A 13,933-nucleotide genomic window follows, 5' to 3' on the forward strand; every position below is an offset into this window, starting at 1 on the left:
GCAATATTTGTAGCAAGACGTCAGATCTCACCGACCAGATCTCAGGATCTTAAGTTACAGCCTACATTACCTGCTCCGGCCGTTATCAAAAGCCTCCACTCAACGTCACTTCCGCCTGCTTAATGCGACAATCACATCCAGTCTACCTTGTATTTCTATACTTGACTACTAAGCTAACAAACCATCATGCCATCCCTGCCTTGCGACTGTATCTCACTTCAGAAAGCAAATAAAAAGATTGTTGACCTTAAGGATGACATCCGGCGGCTTTTGTATGAGCTGCGGAACAGAGACTCCATCTTGAGCAGCTTCATTGATGAGCAGACCAAAATACTCGAGGCAAACATCCCTGACACAGTTCTTTGGGAGCCCTCCACCTGTCCCCGGCTTTCATCCTGCTCCACTCCAAATCACCAGTTCCCTTGGGCTGAGGCCGTAGTCCGCGGGCGGAAGTGTGGCTCTGGTGAGGCTGTCTCACCACCCCCACTCAATCTTTCTAACCGCTTCACCGCCTTGTCTGATGACCCTCTGACACATCCAGAATATCTTTCTGAAGCATTTGATCTCCCCTCTCGGGATCATTCTTTGAAAACAGCACCTTTTGGCCTTGAGCTCATCCTCCCCCCAGTGGATATCAGTGTTCCTGTAACTAAGAGATCTACGTGAAAACAAACTCAGCGGCCCCAACCACGAGCAACATCCTCACACCATCCTAGGATGCTGAAAGAGGCTGTGCTCCGATGCTCTGGATCTCTTCGTCGCCCAGAATCGTGAAATAATCCTTCGTCCAAGTCAGAGGTCGCTCCCTCCTCATTTAGCTCACCTACACATTCACCACTTCATCAGTGAGTGGCAGTTTAGGCAGTCCTGCCAAGCGAACACACAGGAGGTTTCTCCTCGTCCTCCAATGACACGGCTGGTCAGCAGTCTGAGTTCACCAACAAGGATTTTGAACAGCTCTTCAACTTCTTGAAAACTTGTGGCAAATCTGTCTTTATCTACGGTCCTATCCCCACACTGGACCGCAGAGTTGGGTACTTTAGCAGAATCCTCAGTCTTAATAGCTGCTTCACTTGCTGCCCCATTATCACAGATACATTTTATAGTTTTGAGGCCACTATGGTCAAAATTTGCAGCAGCACTCAGTTCCGTTTTACTGCTCCTTGACCTCAGTGTTGCATTTTACACTATTGATCATAAAATTCTGATCAATAGACTAACGCAATGCGTCGGCATATCTGGAACTGCCATTAGTTGGTTCAAGTCATATCTCTCAGATAGACAAATGTCAGTTTCCATTGGAGATAACACCTCATCCTTGGCCACACTGCGGAGTGCCACAAGGTTCCATTCTTGGTCCCATACTATTTTCGCTCTACATGCTCCCATTAGGAAACGTCATCAGCCGTTTTAATGGGATATCATATCATTCCTATGCCGATGACCCAAATATACTTGTGCTTGGACTGTAATATGTTTTTTGTTTTTTTTAGGAGAGAGTGGGATGTGTTTACGGTTGCAGCGGATCATCCTGATGGTTCTCTGGTTCCTCAGAGCTGGATCCTCCCAGACCCCCCGTCACACCACGACTGGGCCTCCACTCTGCACACATAGTGAGACAGACTCACTGTATGTACTGTCAATAAGAGACAGAATTAAACTCACAGGTGTCAATCAAAGCTCCCACTCCTTATCCTTATACCTCCTATGGAGGACATGAAATTAAGACAAATCTACTTGCATCAGACTGGACCAGCACACTAAAACTGTATAAATATATACTAAGAATAATTCCAATTACTGTTAGATAAAGAGAGGCCTTGGTTTTCTTGAAATAATGACAAAATTGACAAAATAATGAACTTGTGACTTAAGATTTCATCTTTGAGTTTTCCATTTTGTACCAAATTTCTGTATTTCAGACCTAAAAAGTGATGATGTGATAACTGCAGTTAACTCACTGCAGCATGGTGAGGAGAAAAACAATGTTCATGTGACAACATGCACATATGTAATAAGGTCTAATGATGGCTCTGGACTACCTGATGAAATGCAGTATTAACGGAACCCAAGTGGAGACCAACTAATAGTGTCATTCTATTGTGATAGATTCTCTCATACAAAGCTAAAGCCATTCATATATAATTTTTATTTCACAAATGAACAGTTTAACTTTGGTTGTACCTCCCTAGTTCTTGTTAGTGTATTTAAACTCATCTTTACCGCCCTAATAAAATTGTATTGTAATTTTTAATGTCAGGTTGTCATTCACAGAATTGGAACAGTAATTAGTAGGTTATTTGTTTACTAGGGGGGTGTTAACCGGCATGGTTCCTGCCTTCAATTTATCCAGTAATCTGCCTTCCCTCCCTACTAAAATTGTTTTTTTTATAACTTTGTAACAAGTCTTTAAGTTACTAGTAAACACACCTTGCAGCAGTTTGTCTTAATTAAGGCGGGGTTCTCTCATGTTTACAATTACCTGACGACTCAGAAGTCTTTTAGCATATAAATTCTGACACAATGAACAATGGGCAAAATAGATAGAGAGCATGACCTGAAATGGGCAGTTAAAGTTTGTTGTTATAATTAGCCATTGCAATGAGATGTCTATAGGTCTATGCTTCATTACCTTGCATGCAACAGACTGTTCTTTTCTTCCCTGTGTGTGTGCCTGTGTGAACATGAGCAAAATAAAGATGGTTAAAGACTGACCAAGCTCCTTTATCCTCTTTTTTTCTTGTTTGGGTGTTGTAAAGAAATAACTGGATTTGCCAGTCTGCTCGCAGCGGATGTACCTGAGACGGCGTCGAGGGTCAACCAGGTGCCTTGTAGGAGTAACCTATTATTAGATAATAAAATAATGTTTAGCATTTATATATAGGCTTTTTGTCTCAGGATTTTGGAGGGGGCGGCAACCCAGCGCCCCGTATTAACCAGCCACCACTGCTTGGGAAGGTATCTCCAGATGATCAACTTTTGGAGCTGATCGGGGGGAGGGCTACACTGCTACAGTAGAGAACCGTATGTTTCGCTGCAAGAATACGCAGTCAAAGCAGTATCGACTGAGTTTATGCTGAATCCTGCCTGCCTGCTAAAGACTGAAATCTTGATGGATGGCCTCAAAACTCTGTCAAAGCAAGTCTTTGACCCCGATTAAAAATATCATGGAAAGATGTATAGAAAAATTCACCAAGAGTTAGGAAAAGAAAACTGGTGTAAAAGAAAATTGGACTGCAAGGACACTAGCTTTTTTTTAACCAACTCTATAACAGTGATAAGGCTAGTGCTTTATGCCTACAATGCAAGAAAGGTTTCCTGTCCAAAACAGGATCCCAATGAGAGTGGGGACAGGTTTAGGGGTTCGACAACTACGAAAGAAAGTTATTCCGGCCAGAGAATTGGTTCAATTTCCATATGCAGTGAATGTGTGTGATTCTAAAAATTAACAAAGAAAAGAACATCTTCCAACCCAACTGTTTACTATCATAAATTTCCAACCTGTCAATCTATCCGAGGATAGAGGAGGATAGATTGAAAATCAGCCAGAGTTTCCTTTTCAGAATCATGGAGTAGTCTATCCCATTTTTTAAAAATGGGAACTACTATCCCCGTCTTCCACTCGCAGTGTCCCCAACCTCCATGCATCATTGAAGAGGTGTGTCAGCCACGAAAGCACAACAACATCCAAAGCCTCCAGCATCTCAGGGCAAATCTCATCGACAACTGGCACCTTGCCACCAAGGATATGGGAAACGCCTCCTCTGAGTCTTCAGATTATCCCTCATCCTCAAAGGATATGTAGGGCGGGTTCAGGATCACCTCAGAGGGCTCCTTTCGCCACTCAACAATGTTCCTCTTATGGGTCAGCAGTTCTACTCCCCTATCATACTGCCAAGCCCTGCTTTCCCTTTATGAGCCATGGATGGTTTGCCAGAGCTTTGTTTGATGCAAACTGAAAGTCCTTCTCCATGGCCTCCTATGTACTGGACACTCTTCCCCCAAGTGTCCGGTACATATAACTGCAGATCTGATGATGCGACCACAAAGCCTATCATAGATTGTTCACCTTAGGTGTATAAAACACACTTATATATATACACTTATGAACTACCTTATATCCGAACAGGGTGTTTGTTTGGGCCAAACCATGACTAGCACAGAAGTTCAATTACAGAATACTACTCAGGTTCTAACGCAAGCCGTGTCCCAATCACGGCCTTCCAGGTCTCAACATCATTGACCATTCTCCTATCGGAGAAAATGTATATGATTTATTAATAATCAGTCTTAACCTTCTGGCCAAATGTACTGGTCAAAAGTTTGGGGTGACAGTTGAATGCCAATCGGGTTCACCACATATATCCAGAATAAACGGGACGGGAGGCTGATGATTCCAGAAATAGACAATTTATTCAAGTCTGACACATAATTTAAAAAGACTGATCAAACAGCACAGCATCATGTGCAAAGCAGGGAGTACTGGCATGTACTTGATATAAATAACAGATTAAAAAGAGAGAAGTTAAAGGTTCAAGACCCAATTTAACAAGGCTAAATTATAATGCGTAAAACGAGCACAGCACACTTTAAGAATCCTAACACTGGTGTGATTGCACCAGTGGATTATCACTGCAAGCGATATTATACAATGAAATAACAGAAGAGGGCCTCTAGTTTACAGAGCCAATAACTCACCAATATTCAAGCCATTACACCAGGATTGCACAGTACCCGTCAACCATATTTGCTGTAGTTTACCGAGTTTTTATCAAACCTAGTCCTAAAGACTGATAAAATTATTATTGTTGGTGACTTTAATATTCATGTTGACAATAATAATGATAGCCTTAGCGTAGCATTTATTTCAGTACTAGACTCAATTGGTTTCAGTCAGTGTGTACACCAACCTACTCATTGTTGTAACCACACCCTTGACCTTGTATTATCATACGTTGTCAAAATTGAACATCTAATAGTACTTCCGCGTAATCCAATTCCATCAGACCATAATTTAAAAACCTTCGATTTTTCATTATCAGAATATATGCCACTAATAAAAAACTAATTCTTTAAAATCCCTAGCTCCACTGAGATTGACCATCTTGTCGATAGCTCTGTAAAGTCATTACGATTAACATTAGACTCAATATCGCCTCTAAAAAAGAAACATGTAAAACATAGTAAATTAGCTCCGTGGTATAATTCCAAGACACATGAATTAAAACAAGCATCAAGAAAACTAGAAAGGAAGTGGCGCTCCAGCAACCGTGTTGAATATCTCCTAGCCTGGAAGAATAGTGTTAAAGCATATAAGAAGGCCCTCCACAAAGCAAGAGCTGCCTACTACTCAACATTAATAGAAACAAATAAAAACAACCCCAGGTTTCTCTTCAGCACTGTAGCCAGGCTGACAGAGAGTCACACCTCCACCGAACCCAGTATTCCTCGATCCCTGAATAGCAATATCTATATGAACTTCTTTAATGATAAAATTCTAACTATTAGAAATAAAATCAACCATCTCCTGCCCTCAGTTGACACTAATACACCATCAAGAACAGAAATCTCAGAAACTGCTGAGAATCTTAACAATTATTTAGACAGCTTCTCTCTGATCACCCTTGATCAGCTGACCACAGTAATCTCATGTTCTAAACCAACAACTTGTATCTTAGATCCCATTCCTACAAAATTACTTCAAGAAATTCTGCCCCTAATTAATAGTACATTAGTGAACACAATCAATCTGTCATTATCATCAGGATATGTACCACAGTCCTTTAAAATTGCTGTAATCAAACCCATCTCAAAAAACCCACCCTAGACCTGGAGGTTTTAGCCAACTACAGACCGATATCTTACCTCCCCTTCCTGTCTAAAATCCTTGAAAAAGTTGTAGCCAATCAGCTGTGCGAGTTTCTCCAGGAAAGTAATGTATATGAAGACTTTCAGTCAGGGTTTAGAGCCAATCACAGCACGGAGACAGCCTTGGCAAAAGTCACTAATGACCTTCTAATAGCTTCAGATCAGGGATTTGTGTCTGTCCTCGTTCTGTTAGATCTTAGTGCAGCATTCAACACTATTGACCATCAAATTTTATGACAGAGACTAGAACAGTTAATTAGCATTAAAGGAACTGCCCTAAACTGGTTTAAATCATATTTTTCAGATCAATTCCAATTCGTGCAAATTAATGAGTCATCTGTGCGCACCAAAGTTAACCACGGTGTTCCACAGGGCTCTGTGCTCGGCCCAATTTTATTCTCATTATATATGCTTCCACTAGGAAACATTATCAGGACACCCAGTTATATTTGTCAATAAAACCTGAACAGTGTAATCAATTAACTAAACTCCAAGCATGTTTCAAGGACATAAAAACCTGGATGACCCGCAATTTTCTCTTATTAAACTCAGATAAAACAGAGGTTCTAATACTTGGCCCTAAACACCTTAGAGATACATTATCTAATGATATAGCTGCGCTAGACGACATTGCCCTTGCTTCCAATGAAACAGTCAGGAACTTGGGAGTGATCTTCGATTCTGATTTGTCCTTTAATTCTCACTTAAAACAAATTTCTAGGACCGCCTTCTTTCACTTGCGTAATATCTAAAAAATGTCCTTTCTCAAAAAGATGCAGAAACACTAGTCCACGCCTTTGTTACATCCAGACTTGATTATTGTAATTCCTTATTATCAGGCTCCAGCAGTAAGTCGTTAAAGACTCTGCAGCTTGTCCAAAATGCTGCAGCACGTGTCCTGACAAGAACCAGGAAAAGAGACCACATTTCTCCTGTATTAGCTTCGCTACACTGGCTTCCGGTTAAATCTAGAATAGAATTTAAAATTCTCCTCCTCACCTTCAAGGCCCTTAATAATATGTCACCATTATACCTCAAAGAGCTGATAGTACCTTATCAACCCACTAGAGCACTGCGCTCCCAGAATTCAGGCTTACTTGTCGTCCCTAAAGTCTCTAAAAGTAGAGTAGGAGCCAGAGCTTTCAGCTATCAAGCTCCTCTCCTCTGGAATCATCTCCCACTTTCAGTAAACGTTGATTGGATGATTAGATTAGTATTCCAGCGTTTCCTCTATCTAGTGTGTTTGTGTTTATTAATTGCCTCGCAGGATCGGATCAAACAGTCTTGTCAGATGTTCCCCACCCCGGCTCTAATTGAACCTTTAAAAGCCAAACACTCATCTTGTATAATTACAAAATTATTGGGAAAATTACCAGCTGACCCGGGGCTTTAGACCTTCACACACTTGGGATAAGAAACCTTTAATAATTACATCAAGTAGGAACACTAAAATTGATTGAACAAAAGACAAGCTCAAACATAAAGTTAAACTGGGAATTAAATATTTGAATTGAATACAAATTATTATAAATAATTAATCCCCAAAAGTTAACCATCCTGTAAATCATTTAGAATGTCTTAATTTTCTCAGAAATTAAAGCAACAAAGGAGAACTTATTCACTGTCTGATTCCTAGAAATCACACTTGTAACAGAAATCATGGAAAGCATTAGGGATTTTTCTCAGGTAGAAACAGACATGGATGGCCTCACCCCCAGGGGTGAAGTCCTGCTATCTCCATTGTCTTCTCAGAAAGATTACTTTAAATTTACCTTTACCTATAAAATGTCCAATCAGTGTCAGGCTTTGGGTCAGGTATCTCATCAGCCACACTTATATACTTGGAGGTCTGTAATCAGCCTCATTATTAAATATGGGATTCAATATTTGAGAATGCATCAAACCCATTATATTTTAACTGATTCAGTCAAAGGTCTTCATCGTTTGTCTTTGCTCATAGGAACTCAGAGGTGCATGCTTTTAGTCAAGTCTGCTTTGTTAGTCTCTCGCCCCTTTTAACCATGTCAGTGTGATTGTCATCAGTCATTCTGCTTAGCAGTTCGTTTAGCTCTTTTTATTCTATTTGTTTGCACTTCGAATAGTGTTTATTGTGTGTGGAACATTTAGGTTACAAGAACAAGCTCTTCCTCTTGAGACCACTCATTAGGAGGAGGATGAAGAACCACTCCCTTTTTCCCTCTGCAACACCTCTCCATGGACATCTGGGGGAAGGGCTGGAATGCATCTTGAAGCGTGGATCCATTCTGTTTTACCTTGGACCCTAAGGGCTGTTCTGGTTGTTAACAGCACCTGGAATGGGCCTTTCCACCTATATGAGATAGAGACACTTTTCCAAATTTGATTAGTACATAATCTCCTTCATGAAAGGGATGAATGAGTTAATTTGAAGGCTTTGGCTGTCTGCTTGATACCTGTAAATTAATCAAGGTCTGGTTGTGTTTAGTTAGTTAGTTAGTTTTGATATATACTAATCAGTCCAAAGCAGAGTAGTTTTATTGGGTGTCACAGGTGGGCATGCACAAGGTGTGCTTTAAATGGAATAAAGCACAATAGGCAATGTATGTGGCCACTTCAAATCAGTGGTCATCGTCATTTTGGTCAGTGTTTCTTTTATTGTGGATGTCATTCTCTCAACCTGATCTGAGCTATTTATAGCTAAAGGCGTCCACTTAAAGGAATAGCTCATCCAAAAATGAAAATGTACTCATTATCTACTCACCACTATGCCAATAGGGGGGTGGGTGAAGTGTTTGAGTCCACAAAACACTCCTGGAGTCTCAGGGGTAAACTTTGTTAGAGCAGAATCCGATACAATTGAAGTCAATGATGAGTCCTTCTTCAGATGTAATAAAACAACAGAAAAACCATAAAATGCCTCCATACTGCTCCTATGTTGTCATCTAAGTGTCCGTAAGCCCTTAAATTTATATTACATTACATTACATGTCATTTAGCGGACGCTTTTAATCCAAAGCAACTTACAGTCAGTGTATTCAACTCAAAACAAGGTCATTAACATTGTGTTTTAAGCCTAAATGTCCTCTGATATCTTCCGACGAGGTGCAATCAGGGACCCTCGGAAATGCTAACGTCCGCTGGTTTAGCCACTTCTGTTTGACTTTTAAGCTTAAAACACAGTCTAACGCCGGGTTCAGACCAGAGGCGGAAGCGCCGCACTGCGCAGCGCCATTCTCGCGTGCGCAACTGCCTGGTCAGCCCAGGATTCTGCTTTCTCCGCTTGTTGTTGTATGCTCCGTTCAATGTAGGGGTTCGGGGGTAAATGATGATCTCTTATCTTTATAATTTACTCAAAACAACCCCAAAAGCATATCTAGAATCAGTGTAAATTGTTAGGTTTGGATTTTGTTTGGACCCAAAAGCAGAGACTGATACAGGTCAGTAGAAAAGTGTATTGCTCAACAAAAAGCAAAGAAGAGCAGGCAGTAGAGGCAGAGAGCAGGCTGGCTGGTAGAGTCCCAGGGACGGCACGAGGGCTGAGCACATGAAAGGAAAACTCTGGACCGAAGACACTGTAGATGAGCAGCAAGGCACACAGGATTACCTGAGCAATATGGAGAAAAATCACAGAAGATACACAGAGAACAAGCACGCAGAGCAACTACTATAAGCGAGACGGAATATCTGGCAGAGCAGTGGAGTGAAGACCTGGCTTTTATGGAGAAGCCAGCCACGCCGCCTGCCACACACATGCCCTGCAGGAGAAAGAACAGAAAGGGGAGGGGAAGAGAGAGCACACAAAAATCTACAAACAAAAATGGGGGGGCTGGTGGAAACTGGCTTAAGGAGTGACACATGAAAGTATGGGTGGACATTCAAAGAGGGGGGCAGCTCCAGTTTAACCAAACTTGGATTAATAATGCGTTCAATCTCATATGGGCCAATGTACCTGGGAGACAGTTTCCGGGATTCAGTTTGAAGTGGGAGGTCACAGGAGGATAGCCAGACCCTTTGGCCGGGCTGGTAATCTCTGTTTTTGAGCAGCAGTGTGGGTCAGAGCTGACCGGGAGGCCATGAAGGGGGACATACCTGTGGTGGAGCAAACAAGGGGGTGATGGGTGGATCAGGAATCTGGGTGACGAGAGGAAACACAACGAAGGGCTGTGCTCTGTCTGGCCGTTGGTTTGTGGGTTGTAACCTGATGACAGGCTGGCGACGTCCCCAAAGCCTGGCAAAAGGCTTTCCATACCTGGGAGAACTGCGGACCCTTGTCTGAAGAAATATCCTGTGGAATGCCATGCAGTCTGAAAACATGCTGGATGAGCAAAGAAGCAGTTTCAAGGGCAGAAGGTACTTTAGGCAGGGTAATGAAGTGCACAGCCTTAGAAAAATGGTCAGCTATAGTCAAAATAGTAGGTTTACCTTCTGAAGGATGTAGGCCAGTGACAAAATCCGCATCGATGTAAGACCAAGGCCAGTGAGGAATGGGAAGAGTATGAAGGAGGCCAGCAGGTGCACAGTGAGATGCCTTACTACAGGCGCAGACAGAACAGGCATAAACATACTTCTTAGTGTCTGCAGACATGGAGGGCCACCAGAAGCGTTGCTGTAGAAGAGCCATAGTCTGATTGAAACCTGGATGGCATGCAACCTTGGATTCGTGTCCCCACTGGAGCATTGGCAAACAGAGGCACAAACAGCCAGTCCGGTGGACAACCTTGAGGAGCTAGATGATCATTTTGTGCCTCCTGGACCACTCTTTCAATCTCCCACCTAGCTGCTCCCACCACACAGGAAGATGGCAGGATGGTTTCCTCAGACGAATCCTAAACCAGAGGGGCAAACTGATGTGAAAGGGCGTCAGGCTTGATGTTCTTGGAGCCTGGCCGGTAGGCGAGTGTGAAGTTGAACCGACCCAGGAATAGAGCCCACCGAGCCTTGCGTGAGTTGAGCCTGCGAGTGGAACGGAGGTAAGACAGGTTGTTATGGTCAATCCATTACACAAATGGGTGAGTGGAGCCCTCCAGCCAGTGCCTCCATTCTTGGAGGGCTAACACGACCGCCAGCAGCTCTTGGTTCGCCCCATCATAATTCCTCTCTGCTTGGGTGAGCCGGAGGGATAAGCATGCGCAGGGATGCTGCTGGTCGAAGTAGGATCGCTAGGAGAGGACCACCCCAATACCAGAATCCGAGGCGTCAACCTCCACCACAAACTGGGCTGCAGGATCAGGGTGAGTCAACACAGTGGAAGAACAAAACAAGCATTTCAACTTCATAACATTAGACTTGCATTTGATTGTCTGCAGGTGACCACACAAAAGGAACTTTCACAGATGTTAGCTTGGTTAGCGGTGTAGCAACTCAACTATAGTCACGGATAAACCTATGGTAGAAATTGGCAGACCCCAGAAACCTTTGAAGTTGCTTTCTTGTTGTAGGAGTGGGCCATTCGGCCACTGCCTGAACCTTGGCAGGGTTGGTTTGGATTTACCCTTTCTCCACTAAAAAAACCAGAAAACTGACAGAGGAAACATGAAACACACTTCTCAGCTTTAGCATTGAGTCTGTTCTCTTTTTGGAGTGTGCGGGAAAAGATTAAAATGTCATCCAGGTAAACAAACACAAATCTATTCAGCATGTCGCGCATAACATCATTAATGAGTGCCCGAAAAACAGCTGGTGCATTGGTTAAACCAAAAGGCATAACCAGGTACTCATAATGACCGAGGGGAGTGTTAAATGCAATCTTCCACTCATCCCCCTCCTTTATTCTAACCAGGTGGTAGGATTTGCGAAGGTCCAACTTAGAAAGGATGGTGGCTTGGTGAGAGTCGATGAGTGGAAGGGGAAATTTGTTCTGCAGAGTTATGTCATTCAAGCCCCTGTAGTCAATACAGGGGCAAAGAGTCTTGTCTTTTTTCTCGACAAAAAAGAACCCACCCACCCACCGGTGAAGAAGAGGTTACGAATGAGTCCAGCAGGAAGTTAGTCAGTGATGTAGGCTTCCATGGTCTCCTTTCGGGCTGGGAGAGATTATAGAGTTTACTGGAATGTAAGGGGGCGCCAGGGAGCGGGTCAATACAACAATCATAGGGTCTGTGAGGTGGAAGAGACAAAGCACAATCATTGTTAAATACCTCCTGGCGGTTATGATAATCAGTGGGTACAGAGGTGACATCAACATGTTTGGGTGGAACTGGTGTCATAGTTGCAGTGGTAGGGATGGCGGCGTGTAAACAGTGAGAATGACAGAACAGGCTCCAATTGGTAATGGAAGAGGTAGACCAATCTATGTGTGGGCTGTGGATCTTAAGCCAAGGGAGACCTAACACTAGCGGTGAAGTAGGCAATGGAATGATGTAGAGTGAAATAGTTTTGTTATGGTTACCAGAAAGTAGTAGTGACACTGGGACAGTACAGTGACTGACACGGGCAAGAAGCCTCCCGTCGAGGGCAAACAACTCCGTTCAGGAAGGGGCTCAGAGGGTAGGTGAGACTGCGAAATAAAGTCAGAGTCAATAAAGTTATCATCTGCACCGGAGTCTACTAGGACTAGAAGAGGAAGGGAAACTCGCGATCAGGACACAGTACCTTTAAGTTGAGTGCGATTGAGATTGAGAACAGATGAAAGGCTCACCAGCGCCCCCCCTGTGGCTGATGAGCCTGCTCTTTTGGCAGAGCGGGACAGTGGGCTAGAATGTGGCCAGCCTGGCCTTAGTAGTCTCAGAGCCTCTGGTGGAAACTGCGTTGCATCTGCAGGGGTGAGCCTCATCCTCCCCAGCTGCATGGGCTCCTCTTTGCTGAGGGGTGAAGAGGCTGTTGGGGGAGAGACACTGGAAGATGGTGGCCCTGAAGGTGGGAGAGGAGATGCAGGGGAAGAGGGGAAAAGGGAGACTCGGGCTGCCTGCTCTCTCACAAGAGAACATAGTTGAAGGAACTGACTGCTTGACCCTAACACTCCTGAATACCTGACAGGTCTTGGGATGAAGGGTTCCAGGGGATGGGTGAGACAAATGGACTCCGCAGAGACTGACAAGATCAAACAGGCTTTATCCTTTCAAGGAGCTTTTGTAGGGTAGCACAAAGAAGCCCTACAAAACCTGACCGAACCTCCAGTTCCTGTCACACGCTTGGGGGTCCGGCCGATGCCCCTTCCTGTACCTGTTCCACGTACGGGGGTCCGGCCGACTTCCCTTCCTTTTCCTGTTTACCCTGTGTCTGAGCTAACGTCCACCTGACCCCACGTGCACTGTCCCTGATTCCATCCTCTGTACCCCGCACCTCTTAACCGTCGCAGTGTTTCTTTTGGACCGTCTGGAATCCGGCCCTTGGGGGTTCTGTCATGACTCTGGACTAAATACCTGGACTTTGACTCTTTAATGAAGAGTGTTTTCGTTTTGATTATGTACTCCTTGTTTATTTTACCTATACCGTTGTTTTCCTTATGTTTGGATTTGTGTTCTCCCTGAGTTTTCAGTTTCCTATTTTATTTTGTAGTTTTTGCTCCTTGTGTGTTTCCAGCCTTTGTGATTGTCTGCACCTGTTCATCATGTGTTTCACCTGTGTCTAATTATCCCTGCCTCCCCTGTGTAGATAAGTCTGTGCTTCCTTTTGTCTTTGTTACTTCGTCGTCGTCTTACATGGCCGTCTCACCACCCTGTCGTCAGTTCTCCATCAGTCCCCTTCTCTCGTGAGTTTCTAGTGTCTCCTAGTGTCTTCCTTTGTTTTTGCTGTTAGATTTTTTGAGTTTATGGATTTGGGGATTTAGTTATTTCTCTGTAAGAACTTTGCCTTTCATTAAAGGACACTTTTTGTTTTACTACCTTTTTGCTCTGCATTTTTGGGTCCACCTACTTGACAAAACCTGACACCCTGCCCCCCAAAATGTCTGTGCACATTCCTGCATAGCAGCCAAAGATATTACACACTCTAAAAACTCATGTCTAGGCTCAGGATGTTCTCATCCAGGTTTTGTAGGAAATGCTACTAAATGCACTAGAATTCATATGAAATCCACGTAATCGTGAGTCGGGAGGCTGGTGACATGTCACCAATGCCCTTCTGTCTCTCTCCGTGAAAACAAAAA

At 43.5% G+C, this 13,933-nt stretch overlaps 1 protein-coding gene across 1 annotated transcript in view; it reads left to right on the forward strand.

The window, feature by feature from the left end:
* pdcd7 (programmed cell death 7) overlaps window positions 1-2,714 on the forward strand; it is a 36,499-nt gene extending 33,785 nt beyond the window's left edge. The window contains exon 5 of the mRNA XM_035163714.1: window positions 1,494-2,714. Coding sequence (XP_035019605.1) covers window positions 1,494-1,614 — 121 coding nt within the window. The 3' untranslated portion in view covers window positions 1,615-2,714. The remainder of the gene's footprint in view (window positions 1-1,493) is intronic.
* Window positions 2,715-13,933: the final 11,219 nt, after the last annotated feature.

Source organism: Hippoglossus stenolepis, chromosome 1 (genome assembly GCF_022539355.2).
Source record: "Hippoglossus stenolepis isolate QCI-W04-F060 chromosome 1, HSTE1.2, whole genome shotgun sequence".
Taxonomy (NCBI): Eukaryota; Metazoa; Chordata; class Actinopteri; order Pleuronectiformes; family Pleuronectidae; genus Hippoglossus; species Hippoglossus stenolepis.